General features: G+C 41.4%; 1 protein-coding gene across 4 annotated transcripts in view; it reads right to left on the bottom strand.

The window, feature by feature from the left end:
- sfi1 (SFI1 centrin binding protein) overlaps positions 1-22,991 on the bottom strand; it is a 262,284-nt gene that overhangs the window by 47,102 nt on the left and 192,191 nt on the right. For all 4 annotated transcript variants that reach the window (XM_073055643.1, XM_073055642.1, XM_073055645.1 and 1 more), the window contains 3 exons: positions 16,889-17,065; positions 5,018-5,304; positions 1,388-1,483 (listed from right to left, as the gene is read on the bottom strand). In XM_073055643.1, the coding sequence (XP_072911744.1) occupies positions 1,388-1,483; positions 5,018-5,304; positions 16,889-17,065 (560 nt within the window). The remainder of the gene's footprint in view (positions 1-1,387; positions 1,484-5,017; positions 5,305-16,888; positions 17,066-22,991) is intronic.

The raw sequence follows: 22,991 nt of genomic DNA, 5'->3' as shown, positions 1-22,991 counted from the left end.
TTCTCAGTGCAGTGGAGTTTAAGACCCAGGGAATTCAGTGCGGTGGTCCTTAGGACCCAGCGGACCTCAGGAGCCGGCAGAGCTTGGGACCCGACACCCGCGGTGTTTCTGTTCCATTGACGGGAAGCGATCGTGATTGAAAATAAAATAGAAATAATAAAGCGTTTGGAAAGAGGTGAAACACCATTGGTCATTGCAAAAGCGTTAGGCTACAGTCGGTCAACAATCAGAACAATTTTAAAGGATAACAGATAAAGTGAGAATAATAGAGCATGTGAAAGGCCCTGTCCCGATGAAAGCTACAATTATTACTAAGCAACGCAGTGGTTTAATTATTGGAATACATACATTTCTTAAGTGCTTTCTATGCATAGAAAGGCAAAATATATACTATAAGATAAACATTTGACGAACTGATGCTAAATAACACCGGATGTACTTGTTCCGACTTACATACAAATCCGACTTAAAGACGGACTCAGGAACAGAACTTGTACGTAATCCGGGGACTGCCTGTACTCACGTATCCACTAGTTAATTCTTGTGCACTTTGCTCTTTGTTGAAAACTTTATTTTCATGTGATGCAGAAATGGCAGGAAGGGAACAGGAAGGTGAGGGGGAAATTTGTGAATGAACAAGAGAAGAGAAGGTAGGGAGGAAAGAAGAACAAAATAAAGGTGAAAAATGCTCTAGGGAAGGTGGAAGATATACCAACCGATATCATGAAATGGTTTTAATTTATTTATTCCCAAGATAAATCTGGTTAGATTGCAATGAAGAAAAACTTTTGTCTGCTTCCTATGTTGACAACAGTTGCTTAATACTGAGAAAAGAAACACAAGGTACGATAGCTTTAGGAAGTAGAATAATTATAATAATTATCTGTCAGAAATGCACTTCCACAAGTTCTGTTCTCAATGATAAAAAATATTTGTCAAGGACCAGGTGTGTGACTGGAGATCCTGAGATCTTCTTCACAATTCTTGTGACAAAACAAAAGAATCCGCAATGGTTACATCTCTATACAGAAAAATAATAGTATCACATTGGTTTTCAACATTTTATATAAATACCATTTAGATAATTAGTAATGTCAAGGTACAGGTGAATGTGATACAATCATATTTAGCATTAATATGGTTACAGTGCAAAGGACAGAATATATACATGGAAAATGGAAATAATTAGCAGAAATGAGAGGAAAGGGAGAAGTCAGGATAAAGATATGGAAGTGCATAAGAACGTGGAGGAAGAATAGAACAAGGAGATGAAAAGACGGGAAATAAACTGTACAACGTTAGTGAATACAGCTTACAAGAAAGTGCCAGCTCATGTTTGTGTTCTGAGTCAAATACACAGGACACTTTATATAATAGATATTCGTACCTGTTATTGCCACTGTCCTGAAGCTTTTTCTTTGGTGATGGTTTACTCAGGAAACTTGGTTTTCTTGGTTGCAATCTTGCCTGATGTTCAAAGTGTCTATTGATACATTGAAGCATTGAGGGATTGAATTAATCTTCAAAAGATGCCACAGTCTCTTCTCAAGTTCATTTGCAATTAACCATTATCTATATCTCTTAAGGTAATTCTGTTCATACAGTTTCACTTGGTGCTCTTATTCTATTCCAATCACTTATTTCCAATGAAAAACTTACACTTTATTCCAGAACTCTGTGTCAACAATTCTCGCACCACTTGGTGTTATAACCCACTGCCCCATGTACTGCCAAATGACAGCACCTTCAATCACTCATTTTTTGTAGAGTAACTGGTACATAAAACAAAATAAGATTTTTCTTCTTTTACAGATCTCTGATTAGGTGAAGGACAACACAAAGAAAAGGGCCAGTATCAACAAATTGGGTGTTTTCTGTGTTAATCAACTGGTTAAGAAAAACAAGTTTCTCAGAGTCAAAAATAATTAGCTGCATGGAGCATTGTTATCATGATTAATACCCAAAACCTTTGCTTTATTTTAAGGGAGTAAAAAAAAGCCACATCTAGATTATCATGGGAGGTTTAATATTCATTGCAGGTTTTTTTTAGTATTTATACATTTCTTGACTAAGCCCAAAGAATTTTGCATGGTGAAACAATTTGCTCTTGCAATGCAGTGGTCTGACTTTCTCTAAATTGAAGCCCATCTGATATGTCACCTCATGCTCAGTGAAGTGTGCCTCCTGAAGTGGCAGCTTGGGAAATATATCAGCACCAATACAAGATGAACATCACTCTAGATAACAAATTAATATATTACTCCCCAACACATTAGCAGCATCTCAAGAGTATTAGTTTACTGACAACAAGAAATGGGCACCAGCTGAGGTAACAGAACAAGACCACCATGCACTTTTAAACTTTCAGTACTTTATTCATGTTGCAGATTTCAACTGTTCAACGTGGGCAGATTGTGAATACAGGGAGTTCATTGAATGATTACATACGAAGAGACCAAAGCTTTAAAACTGCATAGATTGAACAGATGAGACACAAGAGATTGCAGATGCTGGAAATCTGGAGCAACATGTAAAGGAACAGGAGGAACTCAGCAGATCAGGCAAGATCAACAGAGGGAAATGGATAGTTGACATTTCAGGTCAAGACTCTTCATCAATCTCCCCTCTTTCTCTCGAGTCCTGATGAAGAGTCTTGACCTGAAATGTCAACTGACCATTTCCCTCCAAAGAAGTTGCCCGATCCACTGAGCTCCTTCAAATGCTTTGTAATTTGCTACAGATTGAACTTCTCCTTATCATTGCATATCCATGGAATGAAGTCATCCTCAACAGAATATCGTCAAAAGTACTTCCTGAATTTTAGACATTAACCTTCATGAGTAATTTCTTCACCACTTCTAGGGTGCGATTGAGCATGCATCGAAGTGAACTTGCAGGTGTAGATACAGTGGCATGCAAAAGTTTGGGCACCCCGGTCAAAATTTCTGTTACTGTGAATAGTTAAGTGAGTAGATGAACTGATCTCCAAAAGTCAATACGGTAAGTTAAAGATGAAACATTCTTTTCAACACTTTAAGCAAGATTAGTGTATTATTTTTGTTTTGTACGATTTTAGCGTGAAAAAAAAGGAAAGGAGCACCATGCAAAAGTTTGGGAACCCCAAGAGATTTGAGCTCTCAGATAACTTTTACCAAGGTCTCAGACCTTAATTAGCTTGTTAGGGCTTTGGCTGTTCACAGTCATTGTTAGGAAAGGCCAGGTGATGCAAATTTCAAAGCTTTATAAATACCCTGACTCTTCAAACCTTGTTCCAACAATCAGCAGCCGTGGGCTCCTCTAAGCAGCTGCCTAGCACTATGAAAATTAAAATAAATTAAGCCCACAAAGCAGAAGAAGGCTATAAGAAGATAGCAAAGCGTCTTCAGGTAGCCGTTTCAGTTCGTAATGTAATTAAGAAATGGCAGTTAACAGGAATGGTGGAGGTCAAGCTGAGGTCTGGAAGAACAAGAAAACTTTCCGAGAGAACTGCTCGTACGATTGCTAGAAAGGCAAATCAAAACCCCCGTTTGACTGCAAAAGACCTTCAGGAAGATTTAGCAGACTCTGGAGTGGTGGTGCACTGTTCCACTGTGCAGCGACACCTGCACAAATATGACCTTCAAGGAAGAGTCATCAGAAGAAAACCTTTCCTATGTCCTCACCACAAAATTCAACATCAGAAGTTTGCAAAGGAATATCTAAACAAGCCTGATGCATTTTGAAAACAAGTCCTGTGGACTGATGAAGTTAAAATAGAACTTCTTGGCTGCAATGAGCAAAGGTATGTTTGGAGAAAAAAGGGTGCCGAATTTCATGAAAAGAACTGACCATGCAGGGTGCCCAAACTTTTGCTTTGGGCCCTTTTCCTTTTTTGTTATTTTGAAACTGTAAAAGATGGAAATAAAAAAGTAATCTTACTTAAAATATTAAAGAAATGCATCATCTTTAACTTTATGCCTTTTGGAAATCAGGTCATCTTTTACTCGCTTAACTATTCGCAGTGACAGAAATTTTGACCAGGGGTGCCCAAACTTTTGCATGCCACTGTATATTTAACATAAAGGTCTGTGTGAACATTGACCTGATCAACAGTCAGTTACCAATGGAATGTCTCACAGCTTAGTTAGGATTGCTACTTATTATTTTATGGGAAGAATTTGTGTTCAGCTTTTGCAGACACTGAAATTGACACGAAGGGAAAATGATGTAGTCATTCTGTTCCTCATAATGTATATTATGTATTTAAACTTTCTCAGCTTTAGTTTCAACTTCACTTATTTCCATTTTATGGATGGTGCCTCCTTGTAACCTTTAACCTTGCACATAATCACGAATAGCCCCATTTCATGTGCACTTCAGCTTAGCAGCATTAGACCATAAGACACCGGAGCAGAATTAGGCCATTTGGCCCATCAAGTCTTCACCACCATTCCATCATGGCTGATTTATTTTCTCTCATTTTCCTGCCTTCTCCCTGTTACCTTTGACACCCTTACTAATCAAGAACTTATCAACTCTGCTTTAAAGATACCAAATGACTTGGTCCTCCCAGCTATCTGTGGTAAAGAATTCCCTGGATTCATCACCCTCTGGCTAAAGAAATTCCTCCTGATCTCTGCTCTAAATGAATGTCCTTATATTCTGAGGCTGTGCTCACATTCTCACTACGTCCGTTCTATCTAGGCCTTTCAATATTTGATACATTTCTAACAGATCTTCCCTCATTCTTCTAAACTCCAGTGAGTACAGACATAAAGCCATCAAGTGTTCCTCGTATGCTAACCCTTTCATTCTTATAAACTTCTCTGGATCGCCTTCAATACTAGCACATCCTTTCTTGGATAAAGAGCTCATAATACTCCAAGTGCAGTCTGACTAATGCCTTATAAAGCCTCAGCATTACATCCTTGTTTTTATATTCTAGCCCTCTCAATAGCCCACAATATGAATGACAATTGATATGTCCACATATGTGCATTACTTTATCATAAGACAGAAAGGCAAGAAGTTTGCTTACAAACTGGGAAAGTCTGTGTCACCGAGCAGCACTGTTGGAAAGCTATCACTTTGGACTGGATTTGCTGAAGCCTTTGGAATCATTTTCCTAGATGCACTCTTCAAGATGTGGGTTTTTGTACCAACATCCTTCACTTTGCAAACATCAGTGACTGGAAGCTTGAAGGCCACATTCTTTTTTCGTGCCACGGCAGTGGATGTCTGCTTCAGCCTCTCCCTTTCGCAGAGTACCCTTTGCTTCCAAATCATTGCACAACGATAGACAACCTGATGAAGGCTATAAGCAGTCTGGGGAGAAAAATTTGAAGTTCAATGAAGATTAAATTAAATGCCAGCTATTATGATCAATAAATAGGTCAATATTCCAATATTTTTATTGATTTGTACAAGCTGTGGGCATCAAAAACTATTATTTGCCTCATCTAATTATCCCTGAAGTGGTTGTCAGCCACCTTCTTGAATTACTGCAGTCCCTTTGGGGAAAGGTACTCTCACATCCAACAAAGCAACAATGATATACAAAGCAACACACACAAAATGCTGGAAGAACTCAGAATCAGGAAGCATCTATGCAAATGAATGTCTTGGGCCGAGACTCTTCTTCAGGACTGGAAAGGAAGGGGGAAGACACCAGAATAAAAAGGTGGGGGGAGGCAACGGAGGATAGCTAGAGGAGATAGGTGAAACCAGGTGGGTAGTAAGGATTAAGGATCAGAGGGGAAGGAATCTGATGGAAGTAGTAGTGGACAGCGGACCATAGGAGAAAGAGAAGGAAGAGGGGATCTTGGGGGAAGGGGGTTGATTGGCAGGTGAGAAAAGGCAAGAGGCTAGAGTAAGGAACAGAAGAAGAAGGGAAGGGGAGGAATTTTTTTTAAACTGGAAGGAGACATTGACTTTCATTCCATTAGGTTGAAGGCTACTCAGACAGAATATAAGGTGTTGCTCTTTCACCCTGAGGGAAGAAGTTCAAGAGTAGATACGTCATGTTGCAACTCTACAAATCTCTGGTGAGACCACACTTAAGAGTATTGTGTTCAGTTCTGGTCACCTCATTATAAGAAGGATGTGGAAGCTGTGGAGAGGGTGCAGAGGAGACTTACCAGGATGTTGCCTGGATTGGAAAACAAGTCTTATGAGGCAAGGTTAGCAGAGCAGGGACTTTTCTCTTTGTAGCGTAGAAAGATGAGAGGGGACTTGATAGAAATCTACAAGATTATGAGAGGCATAGATAAGGTGTATAGCTAGTACCTGTTTCCCAGAGCATGAACAGCAAACACCAGAGGGCATATGTACAAAGTTAAGGGAGGGAAATTTAGGGGAGACATCAGGGGTAAGTTTTTTTGTTTTTTTTTACACAGAGGATTGTGGGTGCCTGGAATGACTTACCAGGGATGGTGGTGGAGGCTAAAACATTCGGGGTATTTAAGAGCCTCTTGGACAGGCACATGGATGAAAGAAAAAGAGGGTTACGGGGTAGTGTGGGTTTAGTACTTTTTTTAAAGGAATATATGAGTCGGCACAACGGGTGCATGAAACAGCACCAATGCAATCATCACTGTGGCAGAGGAAGAGTTAGGGAGCATTATTGGGGAAGGCTTGGAACATGGACTATTCTACATAGAGACAGGCATAGCTGGAGCTCATGTGGGTGCCCATGGCTGCCCCTTGAGTCTGGAAAAAGTGGAAGGTGCTGAAGGAAAAGTTGTTGAGGGTGAAGACCAGTTCTGCCAGGGCAACTGGTTGGTTCTTTTACTGAGAAAGAAGTGGAGAGTTTTAAGGCCTTCTTGATTGGCTATAAAAGTGCAGAGGGACTGGACATCCATAGTGAAAATGAGGCGGTCAGGGCCAAGGAATTGAAAGTTACCGAGGAGATCAAGAGCATGAGATGTGTCATGGATATAGGTGGGAAGGGACTGAATCAACGGGGACAGAATGGAGTCAAGGTATGTGGACATGAGTTCAGTGGGGCAGGAGCAAACACAGACAATAGACCTACCTATCCAGACAGTCAAGTTGTCCAATCTTGGGTGAGAGGTAGAAGCGAGTAGTGTGGGGTAAGGGAACTATGAGTCTGGTGTAGTGGATGGGAGTTCTCCAGAGTTGACAAGATCAGTGATAGTTTCAGAAATTGTTTTCTGATAGTCTGGAGAGGGGTCCTCTTCAAAGGGTAGGTATGAGAATGTGTATGAGAGTTGCTGCCTGGCCTCAGCAAAGTAGTGGTCAGTGTGTCACACTGAACAGCAATCCCTTTGTTTGCAGGTTTTATGGTAAGGTAGGGATTGGTGTGGAGAGAGTGGAGAGCAGTGTGTTCAGAGGGCATAAGATTCGAAGCAGAGACAGAAGTGCTGAAGTTGAGACTGTGGACATCTTGTTGGCAATTCAAGATGAAAAGATCCAAAGCAGACAAAGAATCTGAGCAGAGTGTCCAACAGAAGGAGGGTTATGATAGGAGAACGATCATCAGTGTGGGGTGTGGCATTCTTGCCAAAGAAATGGGCTTGGAGATAGAGGCGACAGAAGAGCTTGGCATCATGGTGAGCATGGGGGCAAAATTCACTGAGGTGGGGGCAAAGGGGGACAAAAGCAAGGCCCTTGCTGAGGACAGAATGTTGCACCTCAGAAAGGGGAAGGTCGGAGGGAACACTGAAGACATAGCAAGGATTCAAGCTGATATTGGGGCGGGGGGGGATTAAAAGTTACCACAGGGGGAAATAATATACAGTAGATTCTTGTTAATTGGACTATCAGTAAATCAAGGCAGCTGCTTATTTGGGACAACTTTTAAAGAACAAAAAAGAATCAATAAATTAGCCAGATTCCCTTCGACACTATGCCGCTTAATTGGGACAGGAGACTGTTGCTAAACAGTTTCTAACTAGCGTCAGTCACGTGCACTTGTGTGTCCATTAGGCACTACTCCATGCCTAGAGCCAACAGTTTTTTAAAAAAGCATCAGATGTGTGTTTGTCTTCAAAAAGTAGTGACTTTTGTCACTGATAGTTGGTGAGAAATAAATAGCAAGACAATTCAGAACTGTTTTGCTCACAACGGTTTCAAGCATTCAGGTTCGGAGATGCCAGAAACAGCTAAGAGTAAAAATAAAGGATTTCGCTGCTTCGACAAGTTAGGAACTACGAAGGATTTGAAGGTATTGACAAGCATCTTGAATGTTACAATGAAAATGAAGATGGAGGATACAATAGTCAAAAGCATTTAATGCAGCATTATCTCCACTAGGTGTCTGCGCTGATTTTTTTTCACTTACAGTCAAAAGAACACAGCAGTGGATGAATTCCTCCATCGATAACTATTAGGAACTAATACCCAGTTTTATAGCACTGCAGTAGTATTTGTTCTGAATTCATTTAAATACATAATTTGTTACTCAGTATCTACTTAACTATTTCCATGAAACTTTGGCTAATTAGGTCAGATGCTTAACTGGGCATAAATGTACTGGTCCCAATGTGTACCAATTAACTTGAATCTACCATATTTGTAAATCTCCAGAACTCATGGAGCTTAGTAAAATAGAGAGCTATAGGTAAGCCTAGTAATTTCTAAGGTAGGGACATGTTCGGCACAACTTTGTGGGCCGAAGGGCCTGTATTGTGCTGTAGGTTTTCTATGTTTCATCAGTCAAGGTTAGCAGCCTGTCTCCCATAAAGGGCATCTTGCCTAAAGATACTAGGCACCCGCTGGATCTGCAAATCAATTTTCCATTACAAGCCTGAACAGACATCTTGCACAATAAAGACGACTCTTCATCTCTCAATCAAGCATGCTATGGCCCTTTCACCTTATTTTCTACCTGCTCTGCATTTTCTCTGTAACTAATCATATATTCTGCTTTCTGTTGCTGTATTTCCCTTCATACTACTCGATTATTTATGGTTTGAAGTGCTTTGGATTGATGGTCTGCAAAACCATGCTTCTCACTGTATCTTAGTACATGAACCACAATATGAATCTGATTACTAATTACCAAAATTAGGGTATATGATTATGTGCCACAGTTCTCGAGGAGACATTGAATTGCACAGCAAGAGAGAGATTTTAAAAGAAGTTAGCAGGAGCACTCAGGACATTCTGTGTGCCAGTTCCTCAGGAGATGTTGGAGTATGCATCATCAGGCAGGCACTTGGCAAGGTCCAATTACAAGAAGATAAGTTTGAGCAGGGCAGACATTGCGTGAGTAGGCCCATGCTAGAGTAGGGAATTCAGGCTTTGACTCAGAGGCTTTGGTGAAGAGAGGTGAAGGTTATAGGTAGATTATTTTCATTTAATTTTTCTTTCTTTTTTTCTTTTTTATTGCACAGTTAACAGCAGTGATAGTGGAATGTCCCTCTTACAGGATGTGGGAAGGCAGGGAGACCTCCAGTGTCCCTGATGATTATACCTGCAGAAAGTGCATCCAGCTGCAAGTTCTTTTAAACCACGTTAAGGAAATGAAACTGGAGCTGGATGAATTCCGGATCATTTGGGAGGCTGAGCGGTTGATTATCAGGTCATATAGGGAGGTAGTTATACCCAAGGTATAGGGCACAGGTAACAGGGTGACCATCAGTAGGGGGTAAAGGAGACAGGCAGCCAGTGCAGAGTACCCCTGTGGCCACTCCCCTCAAGAACAGGTATAACAAACAGGCTTTGGATATTGTTGCGGGGGGGTAAGGTGGGAGATGAAGTAGCAGAGGAAAGTTACAGTGGTCAGGTCTCTGGAATTGAATCCAACTCTGTAGTTCAAAAGGGAAGTGGGAGAATAGACAAGCTGTCGTGATAGGGGATTCACTGTTGAGGGGAACAAACAGGAGATTCACGGATGGTACGTTGGGGTGTTAGGGTCAGGGACATCAGCCAGAGGTCATAGTTCACATCGGTATCAATGACATGGGTAGAAAGGTTAACAAGGTCCTGTAAAGTGAGTTCAGGGAGTTAGGTGCAAAGTTAAAGGACAGGACCTCAGGGTTACTACCCATGCTCTTGAGACTAGAAACAGGAAGATCATACGGTTTAACCTGTGACTAAACAGCTGGTGCAGGAGGGAAGGCTTCAGAGTTTTGGATCACTGGGCTCTCTTCCAGGGAAGGTGGGACCTGTACAGATAGGACAGTTCGCGCCTGAACTGGAGAAAGACTAATATCCTTGTGGAAGGATTAGTAACGATGTATGGTGGGGGAGGGGGAGGGAGTTGTTTTAAACTTAGGTTAGAGTGGGATGGGAACCAGAGGAACAGAGCATATAGTGGAGTGGTTGTAGGGAAAGAAGTTATTAAGACTACATTCAAACACAGGAATCGAAAGATTAAACCTGGTGGGATTAATGTTCTGAGTTGGGCATATTTCAATGCAAGGATAATTATCGGAAAGGCAGATGAGCTCAGGGCATGGATCATCACATGGAATTATGACATTGTAGCTATTAGAGAGATTTGGCTGCAGGAGGGACAGGACTGGCAACTCGGTGTTCCAGGGTTCTGTTATTTTGGATGTGATAGAGTGGGAGGGATTAAAGAGGGAGGTGTCAGGGAAAATGTCATGGCAGTGCTCAGACAGGACAGTTTGGAAACTAAGGCTGTATGGATGGAAGTGAGGAATAAAAAAGGGATGACCATGTTAATTGGATTACATTACAGACTACCCAACAGTCTGTGGGATTTAGAGGAGCAAATTTGTATAGATCATAGACTATTACAAGAAACATAAGGTTGTGATAGTAGGTGATTTTAACTTTCCAAACATTAACCATATTATGGAAAAGGACAGGCCTGGTCCTCCAGTCGAGATTCTAAGTTGGTGAAAGGCCACTTTTAACAGTCTCAGAAAGGATCTGGCAAGCATGGATTGGGCCAGGTTGTTTCTGGCACAGGTGTAGTTGGTAAGTGAGAGGCCTTCAAAAGTGAGGTTTTCAGAGTACAGAGTTTGTATGTTCCTGTCAGAATAAAAGGTAAAATTAACAGTTTCATAGAACCCCAGGTTTCTAAAGATATTGAGGCCCCCAGTTATGAAAAAGTAGGAAGCGCAAAGCAGGTGTAAGGGGTTTCTTCTTTTATGTTACGGCTAAGGCTAATAAAATACTTCTTTGTTATGTTAATTAGTGAGAGAGTGCTTTCTCTCGCAGCTTGTTTGGGTTATAATTACTGATAACGAGAATTGTATACTAGAGCGAGAAGGCGCGATGCTGTAGCTGGGCAATGGAACGGACCCTGAGCGGGGGTCCAGGGCCCAGGGTTTTCGGCGAGGAGAGGAGATGAGGTCAGATTCATGTGGAGCGCCTGGTCGACCACCATGGTTGGTCCCAGGCAGCGGGTCGAGGAGGTCGGAGGGGATCGAATGGTGGCAAGAAGACATCGTTAACTGAGCTCCAATGGTTGTGCATGAAGTGGTTGGACTTTGATAAGTTTGGCGCCTTTTACTTTTCCTTTTATATTGTATCTCTATTAAGTACATAGTTCCAGTACGATCTATAAAGTGTAATCATTTAATCACATATGGTGTACTGTCTGTTATTTGGCATGGTGGGGACATCACACAGCGTCTACACAAGCTGATCACTCAGAAGGCTGCTCCCCCTAGACGGAAGTGAGCTGAGCGAGCCTGAGGCTTACCGGGGGCTACACAGGTATAGGCAGGTAGGAACAAATGAGGTACTTGAGGAGTATAAGAAATACAATAAACACTTAAAGAAGGAAATCAGGAGGGCTACAAGTTGGCACGAACTTGCTTCTAGCAGACAAGGTGAAGGAGAATCACAAGAACTTTTACAGATATACAATAGTAAGAATGGTTGCTTGTCATCTATATCAACAATCTGAATGATAATATGGTAACCAGTATCAACACATTTGCAGATGACACCAAGATTGGGGCATAGTGGACAGTAAAGAAGGCTATCAAAGCTTGCAAGGGGATCTGGACTAGCTGGAAAATGGGCTAAAAACTGGCAGGTGGAATTTAAGGCAGACAAGTGTGCAGTGTTGCACTTTGAGAGGACAAACCAAAACAGAGCTTACACAGTGAGCAGTAAGACAGTGAGAAGTGCAGTAGAAGAGAGGGATTTGGGAATACAGATCCACAATCCTTGAAAGTGGTGTCATAGGTAGACAGGGTCGTAAAGAAACAGTTTGGCACATTAGCCTTCATAGTTCAAAGTACTGAGTCCAGGAGTTGGGATGTTATGTTAAAGTTGTATAAGATGTTCATGAGGCCTATTTTGGAGTATAGTCTGCAGTTTTGGTCACCTATCTACAGGAAAGATGTCATTAAGATTGAAAGAGTACAGAGAAAATTTACAAGATACTGAGGACCTGAGTTACAGGGTAAGATTGAATACTTTTGGACTTTATTCCATAAAGTGTAGAAGAATTAGAGGTAACTTGATACAGAGATACAAAATTATGAGGGCTACAGATAGGGCAAATGCAAGCAAGCTTTTTCCATTGAGATTGGGTAAAACTAGAACTAGAGGTCATGGGTTAAAGGTGAAAGGTGGAATGTTTAAGAGGAAGATGAGGGGGAGCTTCTTCACTCAGAGGATTTTGATTGTGTGGAATGAGATGCCAGTGTAAGTGTTGGATGCGGGTTCAACTTCAACATTTGAGAGAAAATTGGACTGGTACATGGACGGCAAAGTATTAATCATCGATGTTTTTTTAAAAACATGCTCTTCATGGATGAAAGTCCTCTGGTACAGACACAGAACAATTTCAACTAATCAAAATTATTCTAGTATATAGTAAATGCACAGAGATATTTTTAAAATTTCAGGTATGTCAATTTTCTCTGCCTTAATCCAAACTTCCTTTCCCCATTATTCCACAACACAAATAAACATTGGCAGACTTTTGGCAACATTCAAAATGCATCCAGTATTTCTTGAGATTGCTGGATCAACTTGAGTAACAATAACAGTCCAATACTTTCATGCAATTATTTTCCCATCAAGTTTAATGCTTTCTTACTATGGCACTCCCTTATAACCATATAACAATTACTGCACAGAAACATGCCATCTTGGCCCTTCTAGTCCATGCTGAACGCTTACTCTCACCTAGTCCCACTGATCTGCACTCAGCCCATAACCCTCCATTCCTTTCCTGTCCATATACCTATCCAATTTTACTTCAAATGACAATAGCGAACCTGCCTCTACCACTTCTACTGGAAGCTCGTTCCACACAGTTACCACTCTCTGAGTAAAGAAACTCCCCCTTGTGTTACCCCTAAACTTTTGCCCCTTAATTCTCAACTCATGTCCTCTTGTTTGAATCTCCCCTACTCTCAATGGAAAAAGCCTATCAACGTCAACTCTATCTATCTCTCTCATAATTTTAAATACCTCTATCAAGTCACTCCTCAACCTTCTACGCTCCAAAGAATAAAGACCTAACTTGTTCAACCTTTCTCTGTAACTTAGGTGCTCAAACCCAGGTAAGATTCTAGTATATCTCCTCTGTACTCTCTCTATTTTATTGACATCTTTCCTATAATTTGGTGAACAGAACTGTACACAATACTCCAGATTTGGCCTCGCCAATGCCTTGTACAATTTTAACATTACATTCCAACTCCTATACTCAATGCTCTGATTTATAAAGGCCAGCATACCAAAAGCTTTCTTCACCACCCTATCCACATGAGATTCCACCTTCAGGGAACTATGCACCATTATTCCTAGATCACTCTGCTCTTCTGCATTCTTCAATGCCCTACCATTTAACATGTATGTACTATTTTGATTAGTCCTACCAAAATGTAGCACCTCACACTTATCAGCATTAAACTCCATCTGCCATCTTTCAGCCCACTCTTCTAACTGACCGAAATCTCTCTGCAAGCTTTGAAAACCTACTTCATTATCCACAATGCCACCTATCTTAGTATCATCTGCATACTTACTAATCCAATTTAACACCCCATCATGCATTATACATTAATGTATATGACAAACAACATTGGATCCAGTACACATTCCTGAGGCACACCACTAGTCACCTTGTTAAAGGCCTTGTCCATATAGACAACATCCACTGCTTTACCCTCGTCAACTTTCCTAGTAACCTCTTCAAAAAATTCAATAAGATTTGTCAAACATGACCTTCCACGCACAAATCCATGTTGACTGTTCCTAATCAGACCCTATCCAGATAATTATATATATCATCTCTAAGAAAACTTTCCATTAATTTACCCACCACTGATGTCAAACTTACAGGCCTATAATTGCTAGGTTTACTCTTAGAACCCATTCTAAACAATGAAACAACATAAGCAATATGTCAATCCTCCAGCACCATCCCCATTTCTAATGACATTTGAAATAATTCTGTCAGAGCCTCTGCTATTTCTACACTAACTTCCCTCAAGGTCCTAGGGAATATCCTGTCAGGACCCAGAGATTTATCCACTTTTATATTCCTTAAAAGTGCCAGCACTTCCTCCTCTTTAATTATCATAGTTTCCGTAACTTCCCTACTTGTTTCCCTTACCTTACACAATTCAATATCCTTCTCCTCAGTGAATACCGAAGAAAAGAGATTGTTCAAAATCTCCCCCATCTCTTTTGGCTCCATACATAGCTGTCCACTCTGATTCTCTAAGGGCCCAATTTTATCCCTCACTATCCTTTTGCTATTAATATAGCTGTTAAAACCCTTTGGATTTATTTTCACCTTACTTACCAAAGCAACCTCGTATCTTCTTTCAGCTTTTCTAATTTCTTTCTTAAGATTCTTTTTACATTCTTTATATTCCTTGAGCACCTCATTTACTCCATGATGCCTATATTTATTGTAGATCTCTCTCTTTTTCCAAACCAAGTTTCCAATATCCCTTGAAAACCATGGCTCTCTCAAACGTTTAACCTTTCCTTTCAACCTAACAGGAACATAGAGATTCTATACCCTCAAAATTTCTCCTTTAAATGACCTCCATTTCTCTATTATATCCTTCCCATAAAACAAATTGTCCCAATCCACTCTTTCTAAATCCTTTCACATCTCCTCAAAGTTAGCCCTTTCTCCAATCAAAAATCTCAACCCTGGGTCCAGTCCTATCCTTCACCATATGCATATTGAAACTAATGACATTGTGATCACTGGACCCAAAGTGCTCCCCAACACATACCTCCGTCACCTGACCTATCTCATTCCCTAACAGGAGATCCAACACTGCCCCTGTACCTACCATAGTTGGTACCTCTATGTATTGATGCAAAAAACTATCCTGCACACATTTTACAAACTCCAAACCATCCAGCCCTTTTACAGTATGGGCTTCCCAGTCTATGTGTGGAAAATTAAAATCTCCCACTATCACAACCCTGTGCTTACTACAAATATCTGCTATCTCCTTACAAATTTGCTCCTCCAATTCTCGCTCCCCATTAGGTGGTCTATAATACACCCCTATAAGTGTTACTACACCTTTCCCATTCCTCAGTTCCACCCAAATAGTCTCCCTAGATGAGCCCTCTAATCTATTCTGCCAGAGCACCGCTGTAATATCTTCTCTGACAAGCAATGCAACACCTCCCCCTCTTGGCTCTCCGATTCTATCACACCTGAAGCAGTGAAATCCAGGAATATTTAGTTGCCAATCACACCCCTCCTGCAACCATGTTTCACTAATAGCTACATCATATTTCCAGGTATCAATCCATGCTCTAAGCTCATCCACCTTTCTTATAATGCTCCTAGCATTAAAATAAATGCATTTAAGAAATTCTCCACCTCTTCCTCTCTGTTTATCTCTAACAGTGCAAACAACTTTACTATCTTTTTTTTCTTCCTTCTCCCATACATCTGTTCCTACACTCTGGTTTCCCTCCCCCCTTGTATCTAGTTTAAATCCACTGAAGCCTCTCTAGCAAACCTACCTGCAAGAATATTTGTCCCCCTCCAGTTCAGATGTAAACCGTCCCACTGGAACATGTCCCACCTTCCCTGGAAAACTGCCCAATTATCTATAAATCTGAAGCCCTCCTTCCTGCATCATGTCTTCAGCCACATGTTGATCTGCACTATCTTACTATTTCTAAACCCACCTGCACATGGCACTGGTAGCAATCCTGAGATTGTTATCCCCTATCACTACTGCTCTCCTCTTTTCCCTCCTTCCCTTCTGAGCGGAGGATCCAGTCTCAGTTCCAGACGCAACCACTGCAACTTGTCCCTGGTAGGTTGTCCCCACCAAAAGTATCCAAAACGGTCACTCTTTGCCTGTTCTCCATCTCCCTCTGGTGCTCCCCTCCCCCTTTCTTTCTCCCTAGGCCTCCCGTCCCATAATCCTTTCCCTTCTCCAGCTGTGTATCCCTTTTGCCAATCAACTTTCTAGCTCTTAGCTTCATCCCTCCCCTTCCTGTCTTCTCCTATCATTTTGGATCTCCCCTCCCCCCCCCACTTTCAAATCTCTTACTATCTTTTCTTTCAGTTAGCCCTGACGAAGGATCTCGGCCCGAAACGTCATCTGTACTTCTTCCTATAAATGCTGCCTGGCCTACTGTGTTCCGCCAGCACTTTGTGTGCATTGCCTGAACTGTATTCTGTTGTTTTATAAGTTCCTTTGTTCGTTTTATTCCCTCTCTAACTTCCCTCAATTTTATAAACAATGCTCACCATTTCAGATGCTCCTTTTGACCTACAGTTCTTCCCTGTCCCTCGTAACAACTTAAAACTTAATTTTCACCTGCCTGTTTCAACCTGAAACATCGACCATCTTTCCACAGATGCTGCCTAACTTACTGAGTGTTTGCAGAACTTGTGTTTTTATAATCAGAAACAAACTTATTGCCCCTTATGACATTGTTAATTGAGAATGCAAAGGTTCAGAGAGATTCGCAGATGTCAGCTTCAAATCTCCCTGCTTCAGAGTCTTACCTTCACTTGACGTTCAACAGCAATATGCCTACGCAACTGGATCATGTCAGAGGTATACTGAAGAACTGCAGCAACTCCCATTCGCAAAAGGTGACTCTGATAGTTTTCCACTGCTTTTGCAATGCGTAATCTTTTTCTCTGTTGCTCCCGCATGTTTATCAGCCAGGCATCAAATACCTGAAAAGGAAACAGGCTGGAGGCTGAAGACCTTAACTACAGGAAGAGTACACTTCAGTCTTCTAAGTTTTTCACTGAATACAAGAGCTGGGATATTATGTTGAAGTTATATAAGACACTGGTGAGGCCTGATTTGGAGTATTGTGTGCAGTTTGAGTTACCTACCTACCAGAAAGAGCACAGATAAAATTTACAAGGATATTACTTGGACTTGAGGACCTGAGTTATGTAGGCCTCCATTAGTCTCGATAGACCATGGATCTGTGCTTTGGAAAGTTTCCAAGGCATAAGCCTGGGCAAGGTTTTTTTTTAATGGAAGACTGGCAGTTGCCCAAGCTGCAAGTCTCCCCTCTCCATGCCACCGATGTTGTTCAATGGAAGGGCATTAGGACCCATACAGCTTGGCACTGGTGTTGTCACAGTGCAATGTTGTGGTTAAGTGACATACACACAGACTCAGCCAAGGCTTGAACTAGCAACCTTCAGATGACTAGACAAATGCCTTAACCGCTTGGCCACATGAGTTATAGGGAAAATTTGAATAGGTCAGGATTTTATTCACTGGAAGTAGGAGAATCGGGAGATTTGATAGATTTATACAAAATGTTGAGGGGTAAAGGCAAGCAAGCTTTTTCCACTAAAGTTGGACCAGTCATGATATTTCAACAACACATCTGCAGAAGTTTGCTTAATCTCCTATATAAGTAAAAACTCTAGCACACCTTCCTTATGACTTCGTCTAGTTGCTGGGCATAGGACAGGTCATCTGAACTTCTAACACCTAGGAATTTAGAGCTGTTGACCTCTCCGCCACCAATCCACTAATTAGGAGGCCTCCTTTCCTCTTCCTAAGGTCAACAACCAACTCTTTAGTTTTACTGACATTGAGCAAGATGCGGTTGTTGCAGCACCTCTCAACCAGGTGCAAGTTGATGCATTATACCCATGATTTGGAGAATCTGTAAATGGTATTGGAACTGCGTTTAGCCACATGGTCTAGCATGTACAGGGAGTAAAGCAGGAGGTTAAGCACACAGCGTTGAGGTGCATCTGTGTTGATTGTCAGCAAGGAGATGTTGTTAACAATCCTTACTGATTGACATTTGCCAATGAGGAAGAAGAGGATCCAGTTGCAAAGGGAAATAGTAGGATCAGTAACATGATATCGGTTGTTGACCTGTTTCAGTGATGGACGAATTGCAGTGGGTCGCGTTTGTCCAGGAGGCGAGAGTTAATATGTGCCATGACAAGCTTCTCAAAGCACTCCAAGATAGTGGATGTCAGAGCCTCTGGGTGGTAGTTATTTAGACATGTTACCTTGTGTTTCTTAGGTGCCAGAACGATAGTGGTCTTCTTAAAGTAGGTGGGAACCTCAGGTTGAAGTAGAGAGAGGTTAAAAATGCCTACAAATATTCCTGCCAACTGACCTGTGCAGGATCTAAGGACACATTTAGGGATACCATCTGGGCCAAATGATTTCCACAGGTTCACTCTCAAGAAGACTGATCTTATGCACACAACAGTGGCTGTGGATTCAGGTGCATTGGACGCTAAAGGGGTGAGTGGTGAGATTCCAATCCCCTTCAGTTCAGAACAGGCATAGAATGCTTTAAGCTCATCACTGTTGTCCAGAATGCTACCTAACTTGGTCCCATAGCGCATTCTAACATGTAAGCCCTGCCACAATTGGCAGCTTGTCTGGGGCTAGATTTTGGACTAGTATTGTGCATGGGCATCCCTGATAGCTTTATGGAGGGGATGTTCTTCAGGATTATGGTATATTAACATTTTTTTAAAAACAGCATAATGTAAAAATTTGGAACCATTCAAGGTACAGTGTAAACCTTTGAAACTCTGCAGACTTTAGCCTTGTGGCTGCAGCTTCACCACCACCTCTTCAAGTATAACTAGGGAAGCAATGAATTCTGGTCTTGCCAGTACCATCTCACATGTTGAAAAAAACATTTGAAGATTACAATCCTGATAGGTAGGGTTTAGTATTAATTGTGCTGTTTATTATGCCCAGTCATCATAAGGTGAATATACATGAAATACTGTGGAAGGTGACACAACTTGGAAAGGAGAAGTGCACTAATGTCATAATCTTACAAGCAAAATAGATATGATTTTCCATGCCACATGATATCTTAACCATACATTGAAAGTCACTAAAGAATTCTAGAAAGGAAAGGAAAGATAGAGGAATTATGATAGGGGAAAGATAGAGAACACGATTAAATATTCTCGTTTCAGCCTGACACAGCTAAAAAGCACAACTGCTTCCAAGGTCAATACAGTCAACAAAGATGTCTTAATGTGTTTAAACAAACCATCACTGCTTAAAACTGACAGAAACAATGCCGATTGTGGACAGACTCCTTGCCAGATTCCATGTAGGAAATGTGGTTGCAGGTCAAGGATACAAATGCGCTTAAGGAAACGGGGTTTTAAACTCCCAATACTGAATATCTTGCTGGCAAACGTGCAGTCTCTGGTGAATAAAATCGAAGATCTCAGAGCTAGGGTGCTGAATCAGAGGGACATTAGGACCATTAGGACCATGTGTGTCCTTTGTTTCACAGAATCCCGGGTAACCCCTTCTGCACCAGATGCAGCAATTCAGACGAGTTTACTATACACCATCAGGATAGATCTATAGAGTCTCTCAAAAACAGAGTTGGAGGAGTATGCCTCATGATCAACTTTTCTTGGTCACAAATATATCAGTGCTGTCCCAATTCTGCTCACCAGACCTGGAATATCTAGCAGTTAAGTGCCATCCATTTTACCTACCATGAGAGATTTCCAGGATCATTTTGGAAGTGGCATACATTTCACCTCAGGCCAAAGTCAAACAGGCTTTAGATGATCTGAGCAATGGGATCAACATGCACGAAACAGCGCACCCTAACGCTTTCTCCATCATTTTGGGGGATTTTAACAAAGCCTGTCTGAAAAAAATCACTAAGCAATTACCATCAACAGATCACTTGCGATACCAGAGGAAGCAACATACTGGACCACTGTACACCACTATCAAGAATGCCTACTGTGCTATTCCACGTCCTCACTTCCGGAAGTCTGATCACTTGGCTGTTCTTTTACTCCTTGAGTATAGGCAGAGACTTAAGACTGCAGCACCAGTAGTGAGGACCAAGAAGGTTTGGACAAGGGAAGCACAGGAGTGCCTACAGGACTGCTTTGAATTGGTGGACTGGACTGTATTTAGGGATTCAGCTTCAAATCTGGATGAGTATGCTGCAGTTGTTACCAACATTAAAACCTATGTGGATGAGTGTGTGCCTACAAAGACTTACTGTACATTCCCAAACCAAAAGCCGTGGATGAACCAGGAGGTATGTCGCCTGCTGAAGGCTAGATCTGTGGCGTTCCAGGCTGGCAACCCAGGTCTGTACCAGAAAAACCAGGTATGATTTGTGGAGGGCTATTTCAAGGGCAAAGAGACAATTTTGAATGAGGTTGGAGGTGACTTCGGATATACGACAACTCTGGCAGGGTTTGCAAGACATTACTTCCTACAAAGCGAAACCCAATAGCATCAATGGCGGTGATGCTTGACTACCAGATAAACTCAACACCTTCTATGCCCGCTTTGAAAGGGTGAATATAACTACAGCTGTGAAGATCTGTGCTGCACCCGGTGACCCTGTGACCTCAGTCTCAGAGGCCGATGTTAAGCTGTCTTTAAAGAGGGTGAACCCTCACAAGGTGGAAGATCCCGACAGAGTACCTGGTAAGATTCTTAAGAACTTGTGCCAACCAACTGGGGGAGTATTCAAGGACATTTTCAACCTCTCACTGCTACAGGCTGAAGTTCCCACTTGCTTCGAAAAGGCAACAATTACACCAATGCCTAAGAAGAAGAATGCGAGCTGCCTTAATGACTATCGCCCAGTAGCACTCACAAGTGATGAAATACTTTGAATGGTTGGTCCTACCTCAGCAAGGACCTGGACCCATTGCAATTTGCCTATTGACACAATAGGTCAATGGTAGATGCAATCTCAATGGCTCTTCACACTGCCTTACACCACCTGGGCAATACACCTATGTCAGGATGCTGTTCATCAACTATAGCTCAGCATTTAACACCATCTTTCCCACAATCCTGATTGAGAAGTTACAGAACTTGGGCCTCTGTATCTTCCTCTGCAATTGGATCCTCGACTTCCTAACCAGAAGACCACATTCTGTGTGGATTGGTGATAACATCTCCTCCTTGCTGACGATCAATACTGGCGCACCTCAGGGGTGTGTGCTTCGTCCACTGCTCTACCCTATAACACCCATGACTATGTGGCTAGGCATAACTCAAATACCATCTATAAATGTGCTGATGATACAACCATTGCTAGTAGAGATGAAAGGGCATACAGCAGCAAGATATGCCAACTAGTGGAGTGGTGTCCCAGCAACAACCTGGCACTCTACATCAGTAAGACAAAAGAGCTGATTGTGGACTTCAGGAAGGATAAGTCAAAGGAACACATACAGAAGCGGAGAGAGTGAGCAGTTTCAAGTTCCTGGATGTCAAGATCTCTGAGGACCAAATCTGGTCCCAACATATCAATGCAGTTATAAAGAAGGTAAGACAGTGACTATGCTTCTTTAGGAGTTTGAAGAAATTTGGTATGTCAACAAATACACTCAAAAACTTCTATAGATGTATTGTGGAAAGCATTCTGAAAGCATCACTGTCTGGTATGGGGGAGGCTGCTGTACAGACCGAAAGAAGCTGCAGTGGGTTGTAAATTTAGTCGGCTCCATCTTGGGTATTAGTCTACAAAGTACCCAGGCCATCTTTAAGGAGCGGTGTCTTAGAAAGGCAGCATCCATTACTAAGGACCTCCAACACCCAAAACATGCCCTTTTCTCACTGTTACCATCAGGTAGGAGGTACAGAAGCCTGAAGGTACACACTCAGCGATTCAGGAACAGTTTCTCCCCCTCTGCCATCATATTCCAAAATGGGCATTGAACCCGTGAACACTATCTCACTTTTTTAATATATATTATTTGTTTTTTGCACTATTTTTAATCTATTCTATACGTATATCATAATTGATTGATTGATTGATTTATTTAGTTATTATTGGTTTTCTTTCTCTTCTATATTATGTATTGTATTGAACTGCTGCTGCTAAGTTAACAAATTTCATGACACATGTCGGTGATAATAAACCCGATTCTGTTTAAAATGTAGAAGCAGCTAAAGTGGTAGACTGGTGAAATAAAGCTGCTCCTTAAAAAGTAACAGTTAAGAAAATATTTTTACTAACAGTTCATTTGCTGATTCAAATAGCATGCTTTAGAGCTGGTGAGATTAAAGTTATTCACAAAAATATTGACATTGTCCTGGTCCTGGTTTTCACCACCTATGGTCCCTGCCTAGTTACTTTTCTGAATGTAGACGGCTGGAAAAGCTTACCTATTACATCCTGACTGATGCTTAGCTTAGCAGAGCAAACCTAACAGCATGTAGGTATCAAGCTCCTATGTCAATATCCTGCCTGCCCTAACATGGAACACCTTCACATCTCTTTGCTGTCAAAAGGCTTTTTAACAGCTTTTAACCGAATGTGATATAGATGTCAAAAGACTAATCAAATAGACTTACATATTTTAAATGATTATTTTAAAAAGCATATTAAAATATTAATAATTAAAAGAATTACATAATTTTAAATATTAAAATAAAGAAGATTCTTGCTTTTCTCCACACTGGGCAGGTAAGCACATAGCTGATTCAATGCTGGGCTCACTGATCAGCTTTGGACAGAAGGACAGATGTCTGCCCTCTGGACTTCAGACTTCCATGTTTGACAGAACATGCACAGAAGTCCAAATTGCTAAGGCCATCAGTGGCTCATAATTAACAGGCCCCTTTAGAAACACGAGCAATAAA

This window comes from Hemitrygon akajei, chromosome 9 (genome assembly GCF_048418815.1).
Source record: "Hemitrygon akajei chromosome 9, sHemAka1.3, whole genome shotgun sequence".
In the NCBI taxonomy this organism is placed as follows: Eukaryota; Metazoa; Chordata; class Chondrichthyes; order Myliobatiformes; family Dasyatidae; genus Hemitrygon; species Hemitrygon akajei.
Note: the sequence above shows the minus strand (reverse complement) of the source record. Positions and strands in the feature narration are given on the sequence as shown.